The sequence below is a fragment of the Mustela nigripes genome, chromosome 4, assembly GCF_022355385.1.
Source record: "Mustela nigripes isolate SB6536 chromosome 4, MUSNIG.SB6536, whole genome shotgun sequence".
NCBI classification, from domain to species: Eukaryota; Metazoa; Chordata; class Mammalia; order Carnivora; family Mustelidae; genus Mustela; species Mustela nigripes.
The window spans coordinates 106217368-106242257 of NC_081560.1; the positions used below are offsets into that span (position 1 = coordinate 106217368).

The window sequence follows — 24890 nt, forward strand, 5'->3', positions numbered from 1 at the left end:
CACGAGGCCTCTGGATGGCCTGTGCGGTCTGCTCTTCCTCCTGTATTACGTATGCAGTAGGCCCTACATACCCACTGGGAGGCAGAGCCAACACTTGCTAAAACATTTTACCAAACATATTCTGCTTGACAGTAGTTTTCTTGAGTTTTTATTTTGGTGGTGGAGGTTGGGCAGCTTTATAGGTTTGCTTACAAATTTTCTTGATGTTACTGCTCTTGGTACTTCTTAGACATCTTTACTATATTTTTCTCTTCCAATGTGCTTTAATGACATCTGTTAAAGTTTTCATGTCTTTTTTAAATGGAATCAGAAATTCAGTTTCTAGTAGCATTTTAAGGAATAAAAAGTCACAGGTGGTGTCTCGATACTTCCTTCTCATCTGTACTAGAAATGGCAGGTATAGAACTTTAATCTGGTTGTCAGCTCTGGGGTTTTCTTGTTTGTTTGTTTGTTTAATATTTGCTTTCATGTGATTTGGGAGAAAGCCCTTGGGCCGCATTCCCCCCCGCAGCCTGGGCTATCTGCGATTTGAAGGGAGCATGTGTGGAGACGCCCCAGGGATGCAGGCTCCAGGTGGCAGCTCCCTGACTGCCCTTCTCTGTGGCACGAATGGAAAACCTCAAAGCAGGACACCCACATAGGTTCTAGAGGTGAGAGTGACTTCAGCGTGAAGAAAGGCGGCCTGCTCCCATGAGAGCAGCATGCTCTGTGACCCAGAGCCAGTCCGCAGTGATGCAGTGGTGACGTCACTCTGAGACTTCCATGGCAGTTACATGGGAATACCCAGAAACACTCACACTAGGACCCATCAGGCCAGAAGAGCGGGCCACAGACAGTGCCACAGAGAGCCTCTCTGCCCTTCAGGCCTTGAGCACCTCCCTCTTCAAAAAGCAACTAATTCTAGTTTAAAAAAAAGAAAAAGGCATCCAGCTTAACCACACCTCACACAGCCTCTCCCAGTTTCTGATAAAACACCTGAGAAAACTCAGAACAGGCTGGAAGCCCATTCTGGGGCCAGCAGAATGGATGGGAATGTAGGGTGGGTTGCCTCTTGGGCTGTGTCCTTGCTGAAAGCTGGTGGGCCATCTTTGTCTGCACCCTGCCCTGGCTCTGGAACACAGAACAGAGTGGGCACCAGCCAGAAACAGGGTCCTGCCCTCGGCGTCCCGACTTCTGAGGCTGCTGTGGTGTTGCCACCGCTCCTAATTCTCCAGGCAGAGAGGGCGAAAATTTGTAATGAGGCCAACAGCATCCCAGGGCAAATGCATAAAGGAACAGAAAGTGTGGTACTAGGGTGAAGAAAATGAATCTTGTAACAATGTTAATATCGATGGTCATTTTTCAGTTGTCAGCCCCTTAAGGGTCAGCCTCTTAAGAGTCACCAAATTTGATGGTTACCAGGGTCACTTTACATTCTTAGCGCTACGCTCAATAGTTTGGATTGGAAGGAAAAGAGGGATTGCAGCCAGGAAGGCATTTGGGACAGAAATCACATCTGTTTGGTTTCTCTGTGCCCAGTTCCTTGTACATGATAGGGCCCCAGTATATACTAGTGCAGATAGAGCAATTAATGCAGTCAAATGGAGGATTTGGGGATAGTAGGTTTTCCATCCTGGGCAGAGGTAGAGGTTGGAATGAACAGGTCACTTAGGGGCCAAACTGTCAGAGTCCATGTTAGGAAGCTCTGTAAGATGATGTTGGGGTTGGTTACCACAGCCTTCCTTGCCAGCCTTTGCAGTTTCTGTTTAATTTCACAAGCGGCACATACGTGCAGTGATGACCGACTGGAGGCTGGAAGGGTTGGTCTGAGCAGTTTGGAGGGAAAAGCATACCGAGGACAGGCAAGGGCGAGTGCCTCATTGGATGATTTCAGACACACCAGTGTTCTGAATCCCAGGAAGAGGGTTTGTCCCTGCAGTTGAGTCTTTTAAAAACTGCTTTTTATTTTATTTTTTACAATGTATGCATTAGATCCTGCTTCGTGAAGGTTGCAAGAAGATCCTTGTGGCAGACTCTTTGTCCTTACTGAAGAAAATGCACCGAACTCAGATGAAAGGCGTTCTGGTCGATGGTGGGTAAAACTGAAATAATCCTATTGGAATTATATGCTTTCCTTTCAGAAGAGACAGGGCAAATAGAAATCCTGTATGATCCCAAGTGTGTGTGTTCCCTTGCAGAGGAGAACATCTGTGAATCATGCCTTTCCCCTATTCTTCCATCAGGTAAGGTGGTTGGGGGGGGATCCCCAAATGTGGGTTCATGAGGAGTGGAATTTAAATTTTGATGTTAACTAATTCCTAAATTGCATAGCTTTTGGAATAATCCGTTTTAGAGAAGAATTTCAGGCCACAGCGCTCCTTGGTCTCAGGCTAGTGCTGCAATTCTTAAAAGCTGAGGTGCTCACCCGGCAGGGGGTCTGCATTACTTGGGAGGTAAAGCCCAGATTGCTGGTCCCACCCCAAGAGGTGCTGGATACCAGAATTTGCAGTTCTAACACATTCCCACGTGATGTGGATGCTACTTTCAGGGGCCATTGTGTGAGATACCATGGCTTTAGAGTAAAACAAAATGAAAATCTACCATCGACAATGTTTAAATTCCAAGGTAGAAGAATCATGTGTATCTGGGCGGGAAAGTGAATAAGTAGCCTCCCCTTTTCTTGAAACTTGGCTCTGCTCTGTGGTTCGAGGCACCTAACTTTCCCACATTTCAACAGAAACCTGTTCCTTGCCATCCAATCTAGACATAAGCCTGTGTTTGTTTGTAGTTGGCAGATCCATGGGTCGTCATGTGTACTCAGAGCACCTTACGTAAGGAGAGGAGAAGAGGAAGTTCCTTAATTTGAAAGTAGAAAGTAAAGCCGAGTTATTGGGATGCAAAAAGCGTTTTATTATGAATTCAGCATAGAGAGGTACTGAGAAAGCTGATGTAGGAATGTACTTAGCTTTATGAGATTAGAGAATAGGACAGGAACAGGACAAGTCGTTCCACTCAGGGCCTTTGCTGGAGGAACTAGGTTGAGGTTAAGTGTTCATGTTGAAAACTGCAGTGGGTGCAGGAGAAGGGAGCTTCCGTCGTGGTTGCTGGTAGTGTGTCACCAGCAGTGCGGATGCAGAGGCGATTTCCTGCCATAGCACAGGCACCGCAGGGCTGGCTCCCACCCTGGGACGGTGGTGGGGGCTGCTTGCTCCGCTGTGCCCAGACGGATGCCGCCCTGCGGGCTCAGAAGAAGCAGTAGGTGAACTGGCAGGATTTTCCTAAAGCCACAAAGTGGATTCAGCATAGGGTGTGTTTCTCGGGTCTAGGGAAGGGAGGAGGTCATGCACATACTGATCCTAATTATTAGAATGAATGTGCTTGCATTCGCAGTGAGGTTGTCCCTCGTTTATAGTCACCACTGACGGGGAGACCAGGCACGTGACCTGGGACTCCACCCCCCACGTTGGTAGCTGCTTCTGATCAGACCACGGCCCCTCGGGGGGCATCTGTGAACACATAATCCTCCTAAGGCAGCTTATTGCTGGAAAATTAAACTGCAGCTGGACTTTCAGGCAGGATGGGGTCAAGTTCTCCACCGGCTTGTTGCACTGAGTGCTCTTCCCTCTGCCGCTGTCTCCCCATAGACGCTGCGAAGCCCTTCAGCGTGGTGGCCTTCCACTGCCGCCACATGTTCCACAAGGAGTGCCTGCCCGTGCCCAGCATGGTGAGTTGGCCCCTTGGCAGCCGCCGACAAGAGAGCCATGTGGTTGGGAGGGTGCGCTCTGAAGTCTACCCATCCTCTGTGGCTTCTCGGGATTGGCTTTCTATCACACGGGAAAAATGAATTTATTTATCAAGTGCAGAATCGCCTACATGGTGGTCCCCCCTTATCCGCGGTGTCAGTTACCGTGACAGTCAGTCGTGCAGGTGCTCTTCTTGGTGAATGGCCAGGAGGTCGGTAGTGGCCTCATGTTGGCCCACAGGGCCTCTGTCACTGCCTCTCTTCCTTTCAGCATGCGGGCACCTCACCTGTCGTCACCACAGGAGGAGTGAGTGCAGTGTAAGACAGGGAGACCCCAGTCACATGACCTCCGTGACAGTGTGGTGGTAGCACTGTCCGTTACTAACCTCCTCTGCGCCTCGGTTCTCATAGGTGGGGATGCACAGAGGAAGCCTCGTATATTTGGGGCTTGGTACTGTCTGTGGTTTCAGACAGCCACCAGGGGGACTTGGAACTGACTCCCCGAAGATAAAGGGGGTTTCTGTGCTAAACATCAGAAAAGCACGTTCAGGAGGTGAATTCTTTGAGGTAAAATCGATGAATCAAACTGTAGTGACACAACGTATAATGAGAACCATTTTATAGTTTGTAGAACTTTCTCAGCCTGGCTTGTGTAGCAAGACTGCTGTGTTTAGGGTCCTGTTCCCATCTTCCGCTTGGTCACATGACACTTGTTTTGCTGTGGGGTACCCTCTGCGCCACAGTAACAGCTGGTGTAGACGGAGTCCTACGTGAGCCAGCAAGAAAAGGAGTGCTGTTTCCTAGCTTCCTCCCCACCACCACCTCTGCTCCCGTGAAGTATTTCTGAATAGCAGAGTAGAAGGAGCTTTCTTGTTAAAATATGTGTCTTCTAATGACCCTTCTAGAACTCTCCTGCACAGTTCTGCGGCATCTGCAGCGCCAAGCACCGCGGGCCAGGAAGCGCCATTTTGGAGATGAAAAAGTAGCCTGGCTCCGTCATCCTCTTCCTCACCTCTCTTCTGAAGACTGTTTTTGCAAAAACAGCAGCATTTGTGGACCCCACTGTTGTTACAAGACTTGTATGTGTTTGTGTTCTGCTCAGAGAAACATTTCTTCATCTTTGCCTGTCCCCTAGAGTTTGCTCTGTGTGTTTGATGAAGTGAGGGATTACTCCATCCATGCCTCGAAAGGTTTGGGCTCACGGGCTGCATTTCATCATTTGTTTGACTCATTCTTCACTTAGGAATAGAAAAGTCAGTCTGGAAGTTAGAAATGAATTTCTAGATCCTAGTCAAACTGTCTGGCCATTGAGCGGCCTGCCGAGGGTGACCCTGCTGCCCACAGGCACCACCAGGGAGCTGCCCCGCTGGCGCTTGCTGCAACTTGGCACCTGTTTCCACAGGCTCTGCTGCCGCCAGTCCTCATGTTCTGGGTTTGGCTTTTTGTTGTTGTTGTTTATGTCATCAACTGTGATTGTCTTCTTAATAGGCATTTAATGAAACATTGTGTAAATTGTCACTTATTCAAGGACATCTGGGAATCACATGAGCAGGCCGACGTCATGCTGTTGTATGGTAACTGATCACGTGCTCCATGTGTCTGTGGATTGAATAAATGTTAGCTCTCCTCATCATGAAAGACTCCCTTTGAGTGGGTTGAACAGCTTCCTCCTAGGACTCCGGCACGCCGAGAGTGGAGGAGGGTTCCCATACGGTAGAGTGTGAGGGGTCGTAGTTAGCTGCTGCCGTCAGGGTGGAAGAAAGGGACGCTGCGGAGTCTGAGAGGGATTCTCACCAGGGTGGGCATGACAAGTTTCCTGGAGCCTTCTCCAGAGCCTCATTGGCCCTCGTGGAACCTAGAGAACATAGAACGCAAGGAGAGAATTCAAACTTGGAATGTTTTACAGTTACTGGCTTCATCTGTCTTGGGATAGGTTGCCATCCTCTTGCTGTGGATGCAAATGTATGGAAAACACTGTCACCACTCTTAGTCCCACAAATGCGAATAAATGCAACTTTCTGCTTTGTCGTGGGGAGAGGGTGGGATGCTAATGAGTCCTGAATACAAACTGACCAGTGAACCTGGCATCTCCTCTCATGCTCCCTATGCCTGCGGAACAACATACCGTGTCCCTTGATTTCCCGACAAAGCAACTGAATTGTGGAGATGCTGTCACAGTCACAGGTGAAGGTGAGCTTCAGAGCAGGGCTCCTTTCAAGAAACCGAGGTTGGGGGTATTCAGAGGAAATTCACAGCACATCTCTGCAATAGAGTCTGAAAGAATGTTCTCTAGCAGACAACAGGCTTTTCCCATTAGTCTTAAATTATCCCAAAGTGGAAAGTTCTCAGCCCCCTCAGCATCATCTCCCCTTATTCCAAGGCTAGTGCTCTTTCTACTCTGTTTCCCTCTTGTTCTAACCAGAGAAATCCTTCACAAAAAAGCCTCACGAGTGAGCCCACCTTGAAACACTGGTAAGAAACAAAACCACTGCACTTGGGTTGGAGGAGAGGCGGTGGTTGCAAAGGCACATTCATCTCCCCTCCTTACAGAAAGCCATTCTGAGTGCGAAACAGCCAAGTTCAAAGTTATTCTGTGATAGCAGTTCTCCTTTGCTTTTAGCCCCAAGGGCTTTATACTAGTTTAAGAACGAGAAAGTCCTAACAGATTTTTAATTTGGTTGTCATCGTGTTAAACTATGTATTTCACAAAACAAAACATTTGAGCAGTTACTGTGTGTCAGGTGCCATTAGAAGCACTGTGTTTACTTATCACCCCACCTGTGAGATGGGAGCCCGCACGCTCATCATCTTGCAGGTGAGGAAGCTGGAGCACCTCGGGGCCAAGCCATCCGTTTAGTAAGGTCCGGGAGCAGGCCTGCAGCGTCTGTGATCTTAACTGCTGTGTATTTGATTCTTTGGGGGTTTTTTAATGAATTTGACCTGTTGTGGTCAGTGCACAGAAAACAAAATCCGCTGTCATCACAGAAGGGGATTTATTATAAAGTAGCCAATGGCTTACAGAGTTACCGAGAGGACTGAGGAAGCAGACAACAGGGAGAGCTTCCAGGAGCACCTGACAAAGCTGACCCCGAACCGGGCTGCCCAGAGCACCCCCAGCCCACCTCCACCAGAGTTCGAGCCGCACAGAGCAAGCAGCCTGCTTTTAAGTAAACTGTAAATAAAAATACAGACGTTCCTCAGTTTCTTTTAAAGTTCACCCAGTAACACCAAATAAGGAATATGATGTGTGTACACACGTGCATAGTAGACATTTCTCTGGGCTAAGTATCAGACCAGCTCATTCTGGCTTCTCTGACCAAGACTCAGGCTCAGAAAACTCCAGCAACTTGAATACAAAACCATCACTTGGGCTTCCCAGACCCCTATCCTGGACTCATAGCTGATCGTCACTGTGTGAAATCTGCAGCTCAGGTTGGGGCGGTTTGAATCTGCGATGTTCGTAGCACAGAGCTGACTGCTTCCTAAAGGAAGGGGAACCGAGCGAGGAGGATTTTAGGGAATGCAAGCAACCAGGATAACCAAAGGGTTTTTGAGGAAAGATGAGTATTCACGCCTGTATGTCACCTTGATGCTGGACCCTTCTACCTCCCCCCAGGGTTCAGTAGAGTCTGGTGTCAAAACTGTCATCTGTGAGTGGGTTCTGTGGGACACTGAGGAGCTGTGCTCTACATCCAGGACCCTGAAGAGCAGGGAAACAAAACAGTGGCAGGAGGTAAGAGCTGGAGTTGACTGGGAGCAGGAGCATAGACCTGCATCTGACAATAAGAGCATGAAAACCCCAAATTTCCTGGCATGTTGGGAGAAGGCTGGTCTTCCTAAAGGGAAATGGATAAAGGGCCTTGAGCCAATTTTATCTAAATATCAAAGGACTGACTCAGTGACTTCAGTTACCATTGCATCACAATGTTCATGCCCTCATTGATGACATCTGCCTATGGAGTTTAAACTTAAGCTTCAGTTTAAAAAAAAAAAAAGATTTATTAGATGGAGCGCCTGGGTGACTCAGTCGTTAAGCATCAGCCTTTAACTCAGGTCATGATGCCAGGGTCCTGGGATTGAGCCCTCCATCAGACTCCCTTTCCCTTTCCCCCTGCTTGTGTTCCCTCTATTGCTGTGTCTCTCTCTGCAAATAAATAAAATCTTTTAAAAAATTTATTAGAGAGAGAGAGTGTGTGTGTGTGTGTATGTGTGTGTGTGTATTTGAGAGAGAGCGGGGGAGGGGCAGAGGAAGAGATAATCCCAAGCAGACTCCCTGCTGAGCATGGAGCCTGACCTGGGACTGGATCCTAAGACCCTGAGACCATGACCTGAGTCGAAATCAAGTGTTGGACACTCAACCAACTAAGCCACCCGTGTGCTCCTTAAGCTTCAATTTTTTTTTTTAAGATTTTATTTGTTTTTTTTTTTGACAGAGATCACAAGTAGGCAGAGAAGCAGGCAGAGAGAGAGAAGGAAGCAGGGTCCCTGCTGAACAGAGAGCCCGATGCAGGGCTCCATCTCAGGACCCTGGGATCATGACCTGAGCTGAAGGCAGAGGCTTAGCCCACTGAGCCACCAAGGCGACCCCATAAAAGCTTCAATTTTTTAGATGATTTTACATTAGAAACTATGTACGTAAGGGTCACCAGGCTTTTATTGTAATCCTAGTGCTTACCCAGCTTTACAGGCACGTCTGTACATGCTCGTCTCTTCATGGCTGTCTCACATCTCGTGTAAACAGGCACTGTCGGTGGCATAGGTATGGTGGAAGGAAATCACAAATGACAGAATGGAGAATGAAAGTCACCTTGTAATATTTAATAAGCGTGGAAAACTTAATACAGATGAACTGCAAAATGCTTCAGTTACGCTCAGAAAAATGATTCATAGAGATGGATCAGGAAGGACCTGGTTAGCAGTCCATACGCACAGAGGCCTTAGCTAAACAGGAGGAGCATTTTGCTCTTAAGGTGGACCTAAGTTTTAACCCATGCTCTGTCACTACGAAACTGTTTTGGTAAGCTAGTATTTCCAAGCCTCACTTGCCTTAAATGTAGGACGGGGTGATCACTGTACCTGCTTCGGTAGGTTGAGAGCCTGAAGATGCTGTGTGGAAAGTGCTTAGCTAGTACAGAGCACAGGAAAAGTAACCAGCGTGTAGCAAATGCTTCGTCAATGTCAGCCTCTGAGGTGGCCCCCATAATCCCTACCCTTTACTGGGGTTGGTCAGTGACCAACAGAATATGGGAATTGATGGTACATCCCTTCCAAGGTCCACTCCTAAAAGTCACTGGGGCCTGGAATCATTTGCCCTGGAGGAATCCCGGTCATGAAGAGAGGCCCTGTGGGAAGGACCGGAAACCCTGCCAGCAGCATGTGAGGGAGCTCCCTGAGAGCCCGCAGCCCCCATCGACAGCGCGACTGCAGACTCCTGGGAGGCGCTCAGCGGGAGCCGCTTAGCCAGAGCCGCCCACCTCAGCCGTCCTTGGATTCCTGATTCTCAGAAACCGAGAGAATGAATGTTTGTTGGTTTTAGTGGCTAAATATGGGGGTAATTTGCTAGGCGGCACTAGACAACGAATGTGGCAAGGGCCTCCTGAGCATTAGCTCGCATTTTCCCAGAGTTAATCTAGGTTGCTGTTGCTTGACCACAAAGAGGGAACATCAGTGACTAAAACAAATGCAAAATTTGAATGGACTGCCATGCTAGTTCACAGGAAGCAGAATCCTCCATTCTGTCGGTGAAGGCACTTTGTTGAGGACATTTTTTTTTAAATATTCACATTTTTTTTAAGATTTTATTTATTTATTTATTTGACAGAGAGAGATCACAAACAGACCGAGAGGAGAGGTTTTGACAAAGTAGAGAGGAGCAGCTAGGAGAGGACAGAATTTGGAATCCTGCCGCAGAAGAAGTGAAGGAACTGGATAGGGCATTACTTCAAAGACATGAAAACGGAGGGGTTACTCATTTGCAAGGCTTACGAGTAGGTCCTGCACAAAGGGGAAACGTATGCTCTTGTTTCAGAAGTCCAGTTGCTGAGGTTAAACAAGTTCTATCAGGAAAGGTGTAAGCTCGAGAACTTTCTAACATCTGAGATGTCCAGCAGCAGATGGGTGTGCCCGCTTGGCCACATCCTGGAGGTGAGGGGTGGGTGGTGTTCCAGCTAAGGCTGGTAAATATCCATCAAATCTGTGGGTTCACCTCTGGGCTGCCCGTTACAATAGCTGGATTCTAAGTCCCCTGCCCACTCTAAGCATATCCAAATCCCTCTAGAAACAGCACATTTAATCAGTTACTGTCACGCTCTGTTATTTTTATACTCAGACTCAATGCCCATCTGTCGTGTGTCTAAATACCCACGTCTTTGGCTGGCTGATGAATTCAGTGTCACTACAGGGCCCTCGCTCCCATCCTCCCTGCCAGGCAAGACCCACTTGCCTCTCCCATCTGACCGCTTTGCAGCTTCCTTTTACTTTTTGCCAGATTAATGTATGTATGTTCTTTGGCTTATAATAACGCCAGTTCTTATCTGCCAATGTTACTTTTACTTAAGTGTTGTTGGTTTTTTTTTTTTCCCTAAAAGGAAAAGGAACATGACTATATTTCCACATGTGTTATAGGCCACATTGTTTCCCCTTGAAATGTATATGTTGCAAGTCCCCAACCCCCATACCTGAGACTAGGACCACCTGGAGATAGGGTCTCTAAAGAGGTAATTAAGGTAAAATGAAGTCATAGGGGTGGGGTCTAATCCAAAATGACTGGTATCCTTATAAGAAGAGGAAATAATGGACACAGCCATATGCACACACACAGGAGAGATCATGTTGGGACAAAGGAGAGCCCTGCTGACATCCTCATCTTGGACTTCTAGCCGCCAGGACTGTGAGAAAATACATTTCTGTGGGTCAGGCCATCTAGTCTGTGGTATTGTGCTCTTGCAGCCCTAGCAAATGACTATGACATGAGAATTCCTCATTCTAGAAAGGTGCCTGTTGCTGCAGAAACTCAGTGCCCGCTCTCCGCCCAAGAGACCACTGCCTGTACTTCCCAATGCCAGACATGCCACCCGGGCCCCCTCACCTGCTGGCTCACCTTCCAGAACACCACGGGTCTAAGGGTTTGATGCCCAGCTTCTCCACCAAAATGTATGGAGGGAAGTATAGCAGGAATCATTTATTCAAACACTGTGAAAATCCACAGCATAAATTTTCAAATTCCAAAAATGTGGAAGAGTTGCTTGTAAGGGCTCGATAAAATATTTGTAGATGATATTACCTGAATTGAAAATTTGTTTTAACATAACTCTTCCTTTAAGATTCTTTTTAGTTTCAACTTTTTAAAAAGTTTGTACTAAGATTTAGGTTCAAGACATGTACTTTGACCTCTCCAAACACTAACGTAACTACTTTCATCAGTGGGGACACTTGGTTGCAAGAGAAACTAAACTCAAGCCAAGCTTGGTCAAAATGGAGAATTTGTTGTGGGGTCATGGAATCACAAGAGGGCTGGCGTTGTGCCCAGGATGCAGGACTCCAGTGAGGCCAGTACTTTAACTGGAAAGCATACCCTCACACAGACTGAGGACACAGGTTGGACTTCCTGAAGGAGGCGGCACCTGCCATCGACTTCCTTTGCACGACCCAGAGAATCAGACTGATGAGCCCAGAAGCAGCAGTGGTAGCTCACAGGTGTTTGAGCCAACACTTGATGCTTTGTCAGTTGTGAGTCATGTCAGCTAAAGCGTGAGGACCACTCCTTGAGCAAGGATAGCATCTGGGCTCAACTTCTTAATACTGGAGGAGAAAGTGCTGAGAGGAAGAAAAGAGAAACAGTCCCCAGATGCCTCCTTGCTCATTCCTACACATTTGTCAGCTTAAACATCGCTTGGCTAGAGTTGTCTTCTCTGCTTCTCCAGGTAAGTTTTACTTTCCTGTTAAGTGCCTTCATAGAACCTGGACTTCTCCTGTGAGCTCCTGAAGCTAAGTACCTGCTTAATTCCCATTAGACTCTTAATTCCCAGATATCAGATTAATTCTTTCTCTATGCCTAACTAAGTGGCATTTATTTACATACAAGACACTCAAATATGTTTGCTGACTACTGGGAAAACAGTTAATTCTGTATTAACTGCAATCTACTCAGCCCAAATCCAGTAGCTGAAGGCAACATAGCCAAGTGCATGCTAGCCCCTACCTGGCCTCATCCCGGGCCAGTCTTCATCCATCTCTTTCTGTTTTGCTCAAGTGGTCAAGTAAAACAGTATTGCCATTGTGATTTTGAGATAGTCTGAAGGATTGGCTATGATCTTTCTGTGCTGTGGAGATGGGAAAAAAAAAAAAAAAAGGAGAAGGAAAGAGGAGGAAGGTGAGGAAGAAAAAGGAAGAGAAGAAAATTAATTTTGGTCGGAAAATTGGGAGGTCAAAGAGATCTCTAGCTTCCAATGAAGAGAACAGCATCTTGGGAGCTGTAACTCTTAGATGACAGAGCAGTACTCCTAAGGGGACCTCACCTTTCCCTAAAGCTGCCATTTTCCAGAAGCTCTGGCTTTTCTAAATTCAAAATAAGTCAGAATTTGCTTCTCCCCTTTCTATGTTCACCTGGCATCTTGTATGTTTCTTTGGCATAGCATGTGATCATCATGTGTCCCAGCTGCTTGAGTAGGCTGGGCTCTGGAAGGCAAAGATGATGTCATATGTACATATATCCATCTCTAGGGCCTATTTAAAAAACTTGTCACAGTTCCAAGACTTAATAATGTGTTGCAGATACCCAGAAAGGTAGAATGACCCAAGAGAAAGTGTGAGAATCAGAAGCTGTAAGGTCTGTGGGACTCTACCACTCCAGGCTCTTTGTTTTCACCTTGTGCTTTTCTCTTCATTTCTATCAACATGGCATCCTGTCGCAGGAATGAAATAAAGAATAAAAGCTGAAGAAAGTCCTAACAAAGTATTTAGCACGCAGTAGCTTCTCAACATCTATTTCTTCATTTAAATGCTTCCAAAGGGAGCGATCCATCAGAGCTAAGAGCTGTCCCTTGCTAGTATCATCTTGCTAACCAAATCCAGAAGAAGAACCAGACGGTAGAGAATGATTCACCCTCATCATCACCCAGAATACTAATCAGACTGGCAGCTTCCCAAGGGGCACCATCTTCTAGGATTATACAATATGGAAGACCCACCAAGGAACGGAACTGCTTGGTTTTTAGCTTGCTTTCTTCGTTACACTTCCACAGGAACAATAGTCTTTTCTGAAATATCTTTGTCTCTCTGCCATAGAACCTTCAGATGACCCTGTTTTTAAGGCTGCACCCTTCACACACGGTCAGGAGACTTTCAAGATCACTGGGAACGGACTGCAGTTTTCTTCCCAAAGCACCTACAGATTCTTATATTCATTTAATATAGAAAAATGACTTTAATAATCTCCACAGCCTGGTCACTGGCAGTAGCCGAGCTAGGGTTTTATGAATATAATTTTTCTTTGTGGCCACAAAAATAATGGAAACGTCATTTTTTTTTTTCCAGGAACAAAGGGTGAAGTTCCTGAGTGGAAAAGACAGATTGATCTCAAGAGACTTGAACTAAGGTCTTTCCCAGAAACGCATTTAGAGTCCACCTGAGACTCAAAGTGGGGAGAGTCCCCTCTTCCAACCCTTCCAGAAAATTCTATTAGCCATGATTAGCACAAACTGGTTTACAGGTATACTCGGAGCCACTGGATGGGAGTCGGTCCCATGCAAACCACACAGATTGAGAGTGGGGAGGAGGCTGTGGCTAGGAGGAGGTGTTAAGCTGAATATATTTTTAATACATTTAAATAACCTGTAGAAATTTAAAAACAAAAAAACAAAACTCCATAAGCTCCCCAAGAATTTTCCACAGTCTACTACACCCTCACTTGCAAGACTGGTGCACTGTGTACTCTACTTACTGGGTGGACGGGTTTAAATAAAGGATGAATAACAGTCTCTGCGCTCAAGAAACGAATTAGAGTTTCTTTCAGACAGAAACTGGTCAGGTACAGAGAAACCTCCTGCTCCGTTTCAAACAGGACATTTGGCCCAGGGAAGTGTGTGACAAACAGGCGCTGATGGAAGCATGAGGGAGACTTGAGAGGCGATGAGGGGGGAGGGAGGTAGGGCGATGCCCGTGGGAAAGACGCTGGCGGCCCTGGGTGGCGGCGGGTTCTGTCTGGGTCTGCCGGAGCCCGCCGCACGGACCCGGGGGAGCAGCGGAAACGCGCTGCGGGCGTCCGCGGTCACGCACACCTGCTGTCCCTGCGGCCACCGCGCTGGCGACCGCAGCACATGCCAGCCACTGTCCCCAACTGCCAGGGCGTCGGCGCCAGAGGTCAGAAGCCGCTCCCTTCCTCCTGCCCCTGATGTCCCAGCTGTGCGCTCTGTAGGGGGACGGAAGCACCTGGCCCGCCACGTGGCCCCAAGTCACCAGACGGCCACGGAGCTGAGGACAGACCGGGAGGGGCGCTCGGAGCAAGGACAGGATCCCGCCCCGCCCTACCGCGCCGCAGGCGGTTAGCTACGCGGCAAACATGGGACGCGACAGCTGTGTGTGAGGAAACCACGCGATGCATCCACGGCCCGGGACGGCCCCGGAGCCAGCCCTGGAGCCAGCCCCGGAGAGATGCGCGCAAAGGAGCCCTTGGTCCATCCCTCCGGCCCGCGAGCATCAACTGCCTCCACGCGCCGCCTAAAGGGGCGACAGACTTCGGGGTGGCCGCAGCCGCTCGTGTGAAGGGGCAGCGTCCGTCCCATCACCGAAGTTCACGAAGGGCGGGGAGGAGGGGACCCCGCGCGGGGTTTGGAGTCGGTCCTCAGCGCGTGCGGGGGCGGGGGGCGTCACTGGAGGACCTGAGTCAGGGAGTGACGGGATCGGACTAACCCCGGGTCTGGAGAAGGTGTTTTAGGAGGGACTAGCCCGGGAGGAGAACGCCCCGCCCCGCCGGTCCACGAGGTTCGGGATAACAAGGCAGGGGGCGCCCGGGGGCCCTCAGCGCCCTTCACGGCAGGCTCCCCGCCGCATGCAGGGGAACTGCGGTCCCCTCAGTCTGCACAGGTCATAAAGATGTCCCACCCGAGGACGTTTATAAACAGAATTCCAGGTCTTGAGAGAGAAACATGGGTCTTTGGAAAGAGTTCCAAGGCCGACACTGCCGGCATGTCATCAAAGCATGACACGCATGTCATCAAAGCACGTGAGCTCGCCCGCTGGCCCCGCGCCCCCACACCTACCCGTCGTCTACTGGAATCGGTTCTGATTTTTATAGGAACGAAATGGGGGGGGGGGTGTATGTAAAGAAAACATACTGCGTCGTTGTGTCATCCGTTCAAGTGAACAGGAACACTGGGGTCACTTGGGATGGATGCCGGGAGACGGACCCGCAGCCTGTCCCAGGAACTAACATGCCCCCTTAGAAGGTCCGTAAGGGCAGCGCGCATCCGCTCATCCGTCATGCACCACCCCCCACCCCCACCCCCGCAACCCGCCCAGACCCTGGGCAGGAGACTGCGGGCAGAGGGTGGCACGAGCACTCCCGCGGGATTCCCGGACAACGATGTCCCGCCTGGCCTTCCAGGACTCCACCCGGCCGGGGCTGTCTGCGAGGCCAGGGGGAGGCCAGGGGACGAGAGGTGACGGGGGCGGGTGGGGGGGGGGCGCGTTCTGCCATGTGGAACACTGTGAAGGGTTATCAAGGGTTATCCGGCCAGCGGGCCCCTTGCCAAGAGAGAGACATCATTTGAAAGCCCGTAACAGGAGCAAGAAGAGTGAGGACGGGGAGGTGAAACTGCTGCCCATGGGGCGGGGCGCAACTTGGAAGTGGACTGGAGGACAGGATGAGAGGACAGCCGGGGCCAGGGGCCAGGAACGACGGGACTGCAAGTGGCTTCAGGGACTGATTGCAAGACGCAGCCCCCTGCCCTGCACCGCTCCTGTGCTGCAGGGTGGTCTAAGTTGGTCCCCCAGTGTTGTTGTCTTTTCAAAACATTCCACCACAGAACTTTGCACACAGGTACAGAAGACGGGAGTTTATAACCCTTAAGTGCTCCTTATCCAACCTCAATCATTTTTAGTTCTTAGTCACCCTTGTTTCTTCTGTATACCCTCTCCCCTTCCCTCTACACCACCAGGTAATTTCAAAGCAATTATACATATTTCATTCTTTTTTTTTTTTAAGATTTTGTTTTTTAATTTATTTATTTGTCAGAGAGAGAGGGAGAGAGAGAGCGCACAGGCGGACAGAATGGCAGGCAGAGGCAGAGGGAGAAGCAGGCTCCCTGCCGAGCAAGGAGCCTGATGTGAGACTCGATCCTGGAATCATGACCTGGAATCATGACCTGAGCCAAAGGCAGCTGCTTAACCAACTGAGCCACCCAGGCGTCCCTCATTCTTTTTTTTTTTTTTTAAGATTTCATTTATTTATTTGACAGACACACATTTATTTATTTGACAGACAGAGATCACAAGTAGGCAGAGAGGCAGGCAGAGAGAAGAAGGGAAGCAGGCTCTCCGCTAAGCAGAGAGCCCAATGTGGAGCTCCATTCCAGGACCCTGGGATCATGACTGAGCTGAAGGCAGAGGCTTTAACCCACTGAAATAGGTAGGTGCCCCTACTAAAGTAGGTGCCCCTACATATTTCATTCTAAATATTTATATATATGTCTTGAATATTTTTATACCAAGACTACAGTCTCATAGCTAAAAAATAATTTCTTGGGCACCTGGTGCTCAGTCTGTTCAGCATCTGCCTCTGGCTCAGGTCATGACCCTGAGGTCCTGCACTTAAGCCCTTCTGGGGAATCGCTGCTCCTCATGGAGTCTGCATCTCCTTCTCCCCCTGCCTGTCATTAGCCCTCCTTGTGCTCACTCTGTCAAATGAATAAATAATATCTTTAAAAAAATAAAAAATAATTTTTTTTAAATTCATTCACATCATGAACCAAACCATCACATTGACAGGTTTCCTAATTCCTTTTTAATCTATAGGTTACCCCCTGCCCCTTTTTTTATCCCTGCTACAAGTTTATTGGTAGTTTAATAATTTTTTCTTCCAATCATAAAAGAAAGTTTACATTTACACTGAAAAAAATTGGAAAATGCCAAAATACATAATTTTTTTTAAATTGCCCTGAATCCCAGTATCCAACTGAGTCAACATTTTGGTATTATCTCCTTCCTAGAATGGTTTGAGGTAAAAATTAAACAGAAAAAATAAGACCACTATCACAGAGTGACCTATCACTACCTTTTCCTATAATCCCACTCCTTTTTCCTACATTCTGTGTATAGATATACCTCTGCCTCTACCTCTATATATCAGTAGACAGATATAGAGATATAGGTTAATAAAGATATCTTTGTTACACTGTGTCTGTCCTTAAAATAAATCCTCAGCGCCTACATTATGCCCATTCTTTAAGGTTCCTGAAACATATTACCAGATTGCTCTCCAGAAAGACTACCAGTGTGTTCTCTCACCAGCAATCTTCAATGGTTGGTGGGGCTGAACTTGAAAATGGCTTGGTTTGGAAAAATCAAGGAAGCCTTCTGGAAGCTAGAGCGGGCAGGGGGTAGGCTGCCACCAGCCTGTGATGCATACATGTGAAGACAGTCTACTGAGCAAGGAGGTGTCCACAGTCCCGCAGGGAGCTCTGTAAGCAGTGGAAAGGCAAGAACTGTTGAATTCTGCTCACCAGATCTATAGGAACAGAGTTGTCCTGAACACCGAGAGTTACAGCCTTCAGTCAGCCTTCCTGAGGGTGCAGACCAAATACATCCGTCCTTGAACACAGCTTGCTTTTCGGTTTCCCCTCTACTCCTGTCTGAATGTTTAATAAAAAGGATGTGCCAATTTCCTCATGCAATTTTGCTCCAATCAGTTTCATCTCCTGACCAGGTATTTCTGCACAGTTCTGATCCTCCTCAGGATTACTGATTTCTGTTATGTCTACTTGTGTGTGTGACTTTGCAAACTCATGAGTAGCTGAGCCTTACCCAAGAACAGTCTTTAATTTTGGAAATATCACAAAAATAATTCAGCACAGTGGTAAGTCCTTAAAAAGGATTAAAGCAGGATTCCTGCCTTCCAGAAATTTGGAAATTCCTCTGAATATAGGAACATATAGTCAACTCAGATGAATTTTAAGAAGAAAAAGAGTCAAACAACCCAAGTAAGAAACAGATAAAAGATAGAAACAATTCACGGAAAAGCAAAACAAATGGCAAAACCACAGAAAAAGCTCAACCTCACTGATATGTAGGGAAATGCAATAAAATACGCCCAGGCTGTTGGCAAGGTACTCAGAACAGATAGATTTATATACTGTAGGTTGGAGATGTAAATTGGTCACAGTTTTTTGGAAGGTAATTTGGCAACATTAATTAAAATTAAAAACATAGTCTCATCACAGTAATTCAACTTGTAGAGTCTATCCTTCGAGAATTCTCATACTTGTGCACAAAAAGCACTATCGGTGATGGTCACAGTCAAGCCATCTATCAGTCAAGTCCTGCCAAAGCCATGGCTCGTGCTCTGGAATTCTAGAGAACAACCTCAAGACTACAGTAGACCAATCCCTAAAGGAGACCAAGCTCTAGGATATATTACAGTGTAAATAAAGAAGTTGCAAAATAGTATCCACAAACTGGTTCTATTTATGTACAATAAAGCAAACAATCATGTTTTTTGGGTATGTGTATAACCATAAATGCATAGAAATAAGAGCAATAATTTGCCTCTCAGTTGGAGAGAGGCACTCTGGAAATCACTTGGGGAAGGGAGCTTTTTGGCTTTGTATTGTTTGCATAAGAACGTATTTACCTATGACTTGGGTAGCTAAGGAAGGATTTATACAAAATTTTCAAAGGATCATCAGCAGCAAGGTGAGATTCCTACAGTCACAAGTTTCATCAGGAAGGAGGGGTTATCTCTTGGACCTCTTGGACCTTGAAATTAAAGACCCCTTATAGTTTCACATCTTCTAATGTATGGTAGGTTCCTCAGTGTTTTCCTTGAAAAAGAAGTGAAATGGTCTTGCTGGTTCTTCCAACAGTTCAATGCCAAGTTCATTCTGACCCAAAGAACTCTGTATAGCATGCCACACTAGTCAGTGTGTTAATGACGCCACGGGAAAACAGTTCTATCGGCTACCGATTGTTTTGATGTGTGTAAGTACTACTGTGACTTGGTGGTCTTAGCAAGGTCAAGACACCCTTCCAGATTGGATCTTCTATGGCATTTTCTCAGAGCCAACTCAGGCTGTGGGTTTGCCTTATCATCAGGCTTGTGGGTGATGTACTTTTTTTTGAGAAGGCGGCAAAACTTGGCTTGCTTTCTTTTGAAAGGCATGATTTTTATTTTCTCAATCTGTGTATCTTGTGACGAGTGTTGGGAAAATTACTAGGATCAGTGATAACAATTTAATTTTAAGCTACACTTGAAAAAGTAAAATCCTGTTTCTGTCATCCTTTTTAATAAAGAAGAGGATCTAGAAAATTTCATCAGCCAGACAAGATCATGATATGAACCATGATCTTAACTTTTTGAAAGAGATCTACAGAAAATCCATAAAGATGAAGGGGAGGGAGGAAGAAAACTATGATTCCAATATGTTGATCATTAGTAAGTGTTGGATGGAAGAGGATTTTGCAGTGATTTAGAGGAAGCTCTTCAGGGCAGCCTGCTGGTCTCAGCATATGGAAAGAGGTTTGTATATCTAAGGTCTTTCATTCTCCCCAGCTGCAGAAATTCTAAGTTACTTTGTCCATTTGCAGTGTTTCCCCCTACACACATGTCCCCACTGCTGACAGCTAAAACACAGGCACACTGAAATACACAGAGAAGAGAAATGGTCTCCAGAAACATCCTTGGGATAATTTGTGATCCGGGAAAAGCCCTGGTTCTCTGCCTTCTTTGAGCACTTCGTGGATAAGGGGACTTAAAAATAGAGGAAGAAAAAGAGAATTCCTACTATGGTGAACTGAGATGGCTACCAGACTATCTCACATACTTTCCTTACAATGTAATTACCTCAACCACTAGAGGACGGCCAGAGGGGACAAGGCTGGGTCATAAAAATGCCAAGCACTTCCAGATTTTTCTCTCAGAACTTTACCAACCATGCTCTGAGAAAGTCCCAGACACACACACGAAGAGGTCCTGAATAAATGGTTCAGGTGACAGTTCCAGCTAAAGTCCCACAGACAGCCAGCTCAGCCATCGTACCTATGAGGAAGGCCTCTAGGGACTCCCATCAGTCACCCCCAAATGCCACCCCCCAGTGACCTTGCTGAACCCAGGCCACTCAATCCCAGTACAGGCAGAGATAATAAAATGTTCTTAGCCATAAGTGTTTTAAGCCATAGGTGTTTGTTTTATTTTCTATTTATAATAATATTTCTATTATTTGTTTTCTATTGTTTTAAGCCATAGGTATTTTTGTTTTGTATTTTTAAGATTTTATTTGAGAGAGAGAGAGCAAGTGAGCATGGGCAGGGGGAGAGGCAAAGGGAGAGGGAGAGGGAGAAGCAGGCTCCCCACTGAGCAGGGAGCCCGATGCAGGACTTGATCCCAGGACCCTGGGATCATGACCTGAGCTGAAGGCAGATGCTTAACCAACTGAGCCACCCAGGCACCCTGAGCCAAAGGGTGGGTTTTGTTGTTGTTGTTTTTGTGTATTTGTTTGTTTTTAGTAGTGAGAATTACACTTCTTAAACAATTACTCTGTTGTAGAGCCTGTAAATATTGTACATTTTGTCACTGACACTCTACAATTGTCCTGCTGAAGAGAAGGTGGGGGAGGCCTAGTAGTCAAGGAATGCTGCCGAGGTCACCCTCCCGGGAACTGCCCGTTTGTGGTTCAGATCCAGGGAAGGGTAGAGCCCGACCTCTTCTCTACCTCACAGTGGCCTGTCCCTTGGATGGCACAAGGCATGCCCTGGAGGCTCCTAGGAGACCATCCCATCCATACCCCTGCTTCCAGATGGGCAGCGCCCTGTCTAGCTGTGCAGCTTTGCCCTCCAGCACTTGGCACAAACCTGCAGGAGGTACAGCAGCTGCGTCTCTAACTTCCTGCTCGTTACTTGGGACTGACACCGGCCACGGCTGCACCCCGATGTCGGGTCCTCACTCTGGTCACAAACAGCAGTTTGTGCTCTTTTTTGGTGTCAGTGTGGTAAAATGAACCTAACGTTTCTCGATTCCAAAAGGTTTCCCTGACTTTTCCAAACCCATTGGCTTTCTATTCCAGCCCCTCTAACCACGGATTATGTTCATGTTCTCAAACGTCACTGGGCAGAGTGCACCTGATGGTCCCATGGCCGGATTCACGGATTTGCAACCACCACCACCACCCAGCTCTAGAGCTTTTTCTTCCCCCTTTTTCTTTCCCTTTTTCTTCCCCACCCCCAGTCCCGGCTAACCACCCTTCACTTTCGGTCTCCGAAATCTGATGAGTCTAAGTGCTTCATCGAAAAGCAATCATGCAGGAGTTGTCCCTATGCGACAGGTTTATTTCACTGATCACCACGTCCTCAAGGTTTATTTTGTCGCATTTCAGAATTTCCTTCTCTTTCAAGGTTGATTACTATTCTAGTGTATGACGATACCACATAGTCTTCATCCGCTCCTCTGTCAACAGACATCGCGGTTGTCTCCACCTTTTGGTTATTATGAATAATGCTCCTGTGAACATGCGTGTGCAAGGAACTGGGTGTGCAAGTTCCTCCTTTAACTTCTCTGTTGTATACCCAACAGTGGAATTGCTAGATCAGGGGTAGTCTTGTTTTTTTTTTTTTTTCCACTCCTACCAACAATACACAAGGGTTCCAATTTCTCCACATCCTTTGTCAACACTTGTTATACGTTTGTTTTTTATGAAGCCACCCTAAGGGACGTGGGGTGGTAACTCACTGCTGTTTTTGCATTTGTATTTCCTTCTGGAGAGCTACTAAGTTGGGGATGATCAGTTACACAGAAGTAGATAACCAGGACATTGATCAATTACACTGTTCCTGAGCACTGCCCAAGATAGACAGCCCTGTCTGTATAGAAACAGCTTGTTATTCCTGTCTTTCTGGAGCAGTCTCTCCTCTTCACATTCTTAGAGGTTTAATGCTGTTGCCTCACCTCTAAAAGACTGCTCAAATCCAGCTCTTCTCTCCAGCTGGCCACCGCTGCTCTAGTTCGGTTCCTTGGAACTTTGTACTTGGGCTTCCAATTTCCGTGCAGGAATCCCTTCTCCGTACTGACTGAAAAATTTGTTTGCACAAATCCTGAGGGGAAAAAATCAGCTGAGAAATTGGGAAAATGGAAAAAATGTTATAATTCAGTGATACTCAAAGCTCAACAGTCAACACAGAGAGGTTACTGTGTTGAGAGACTCCATTGGTGTCACAGGCAGGAAACCCTGATGAGGGAATCAAAGATACAGAATAGCATTTGCAGACACCAGGGCTAGAGCATGGAGCAGGGGTTGTCACCATCTGATCAGTCTCATTTAAAGCAGTTGTCATGTTACTAATGTATTTGTAGTACTGTCTGCTGATCAGGAATCCTTCTCGTAAGCAAAGCAATGGTAGTAAGTTTATACAGGTTCTACATTTCCCATAATTCTTACAAGAGGGATTCCAGTAAGTAACAAGTTTAAGAGGCAAAATCAGTCCTTTAATTTGGCAATTTCAACATCAACACATGATTCTGTCTAGTGGTGTCAGCTTTGCTAGGAGATCCAAGTGTTTATTTGAATACTCTCCAATCATGTTCATGGTTTTCCAGTATTTATGTGCTATAAGCTCCAGTGCATCGTAAATATTTTGACAGAAGTACAAAGAGAAGAAAATACGAATGTTGTGGAATATTCCAATGGGGAATGAGAAACTGATTGAAAAACAATCAGCAAAAGCAGATAGATTATAAATTTGACAGCAAATCCCAAGGCAGGGCAAGTAGACACAAGGTGTGCATTGGTAAAAAGGAATAGGCTTCTGTGAAGCAGCAACTACCCTAAAGCCCAGTGTGAGGGTGCTTTGGGAGCACGCCTGGAAATCCGACTACTGTCCAGGTGAAGCAAAAGAAAGCTTTGACTTCTGGGATATTTGTCATGAAATGAAAATCAAGACTGTAGGATGGGGGCAGTTGGTGCTTTAGAATTTTTAAGTTTTCACTTTAAGAATAGACAACTGACCTGACACTGATACAACACTGTATGTCAACTACCAAAAAAATAAAGAGTGGGAAAGGAAACTCTTAGTTTCAGCTCAGGTCGTGATTTCAGCATCATGAGATCGAGCCCCACATTGGGCCACACGTTCAGTGTGGAGTCTGCTTGAGATTCTCTCTCCCTTTCCCTCTGTTCCTCCTCACCCCTGGCCAATCTCTCTCGAATCTTAAAAAAAAAAAAAATACTAAAAAAAAAAAAAAAAAAGTGGGAAAATGGATAAGTTAAAATACTAAATATGGTATTTCAAGTTTTTTAAAAAAATATTTTATTTGCTTGTCAGAGAGAAAGAGTATACAAGCGGGGGAGCAGCAGGTAGATGGAGAATCAGGCTCCCCACTGATCAGGGAACCCGACACCGACTGGATCCAAGGACCCTGGAATCATGACCTGAGCCAAAGGCAGCTGCTTAACTGACTGGGCCACCCAGGTGTCCTGGTATTTCAAGTTTTAAAAAATGCTTTTCAGTTGGCATTTATGCCCATATTCCCAACCTATGTTTTTATCATTAGAGGTCTCTAATAGGTAGAGATCATTTTTACATGCTATTTAAACATATCCTGTCATAATATATAGGCCAGCAATAAATAAATTTTAAAAAACTATCCACCTATTATTATATCTTTTCGCAGAAAATTAAAAGTCTATAATCCCATCCCTGAAAAATTATTCATCATTTATTATGGTCACTCATTATTTAAAAACTAAATAACATGTTTTTAAAAAGCAGAACAGTGGGGCGCCTGGGTGGCTCAGTGGGTTAAGCCTCTGCCTTTGGCTCAGGTCATGATCTCAGGGTCCTGGGATCCAGCCCCACATCAGGCTCTCTGCTCAGCGGGGAGCCTGCTTCCCCCCCTCTCTCTGCCTGCCTCTCTGCCTACTTGCAATTGCTTTCTCTGTTAAATAAATAAATAAATAAATAAAATCTTTTTTTTTTTTTAAAGGCAGAATAGTTTAAAATTGGGGGGATTTCATGAACATTCCTGGGACTTCCACCTTCTTGTTCATGAATCACAAAGATTCAAAGATTGGTCTGGCGGGAGTCTGGAAACACGGCTGGTTTACCGTGCTCCCTGCCACCTGGCCTTGTCATCATCTTCATCACGTTCTGTGTGTGCTCCTCCTGTTCTCAGAAGGGCCCGTGGGAAACCCAGAGCTGCACACATCCCTCTCCTGCTTAGAACTCCTCACCAGCTTCTCACAATGTTAGGGTGCATATATCCCCACCTGTTGACAGTTTTTAGCATCCACCACAATATAAATGTGTTTATAAACTGCACTGATGTGTTGCTGCACAAAACCAATACATTCGTCAAATATGCAAAATGTAATAATTTTTAAAAGGGGTGATTTTTTAAACTTTTTTTTAAGATTTTATTTATTTATTTGACAGAAAGAGAGATCACAAATGGGTAGAGAGACAGACAGAGAGAGAGATGAGGAGAAGCAGGCTCCCCCCTGAGCAGAGAGCCCAATGCGGGACTCGATCCCAGGCCCCTGGGATCATGACCCGAGCCGAAGGCAGAGGCCCAACCCACTGAGCCACCCAGGCAACCCAAAAGGGGTGATTTTTTTAAATACAGAAATTATGATTTTATATCCCAGCAAGCCAGGGACTGAATCATCTGGGGTAACTTTCAAGAAGTCAGGCTTTACTTTGGGGTTCATGCATCTGAGGAACAAGAATTCAAATTCCTTAGCAATTGTCCTCACGGTCAGGCCACCCTTACACCTCTCTGTGCTCGGAGCACAATGCTTGTACGTGGAATAGTCTCACTTCTGTGCCCTCCCTATTCCTTGCTGCCTAGAGTGACAGTCTCTGATTTCGCTCGGTGAAAGTCTTTCCAGTTTTAAGTCACAGCCTCATCACTACCTCTTCCAAGAAAGCTACTTTTCTCTAAGAAGAGTTGGTGAACAATACTAATCCT

General features: G+C 46.5%; 1 protein-coding gene across 3 annotated transcripts in view; it reads left to right on the forward strand.

Annotated features, from left to right (window-relative positions):
• VPS41 (VPS41 subunit of HOPS complex) overlaps positions 1-5801 on the forward strand; it is a 182834-nt gene extending 177033 nt beyond the window's left edge. For 2 of the 3 annotated variants that reach the window (XM_059397245.1, XM_059397247.1), the window contains 4 exons: positions 1972-2071; positions 2178-2222; positions 3624-3703; positions 4627-5801. In XM_059397245.1, coding sequence (XP_059253228.1) covers positions 1972-2071; positions 2178-2222; positions 3624-3703; positions 4627-4707 — 306 coding nt within the window. In that variant the 3' untranslated portion in view covers positions 4708-5801. The remainder of the gene's footprint in view (positions 1-1971; positions 2072-2177; positions 2223-3623; positions 3704-4626) is intronic. The other variant, XM_059397246.1, reaches the window with a different exon arrangement.
• Positions 5802-24890: the final 19089 nt, after the last annotated feature.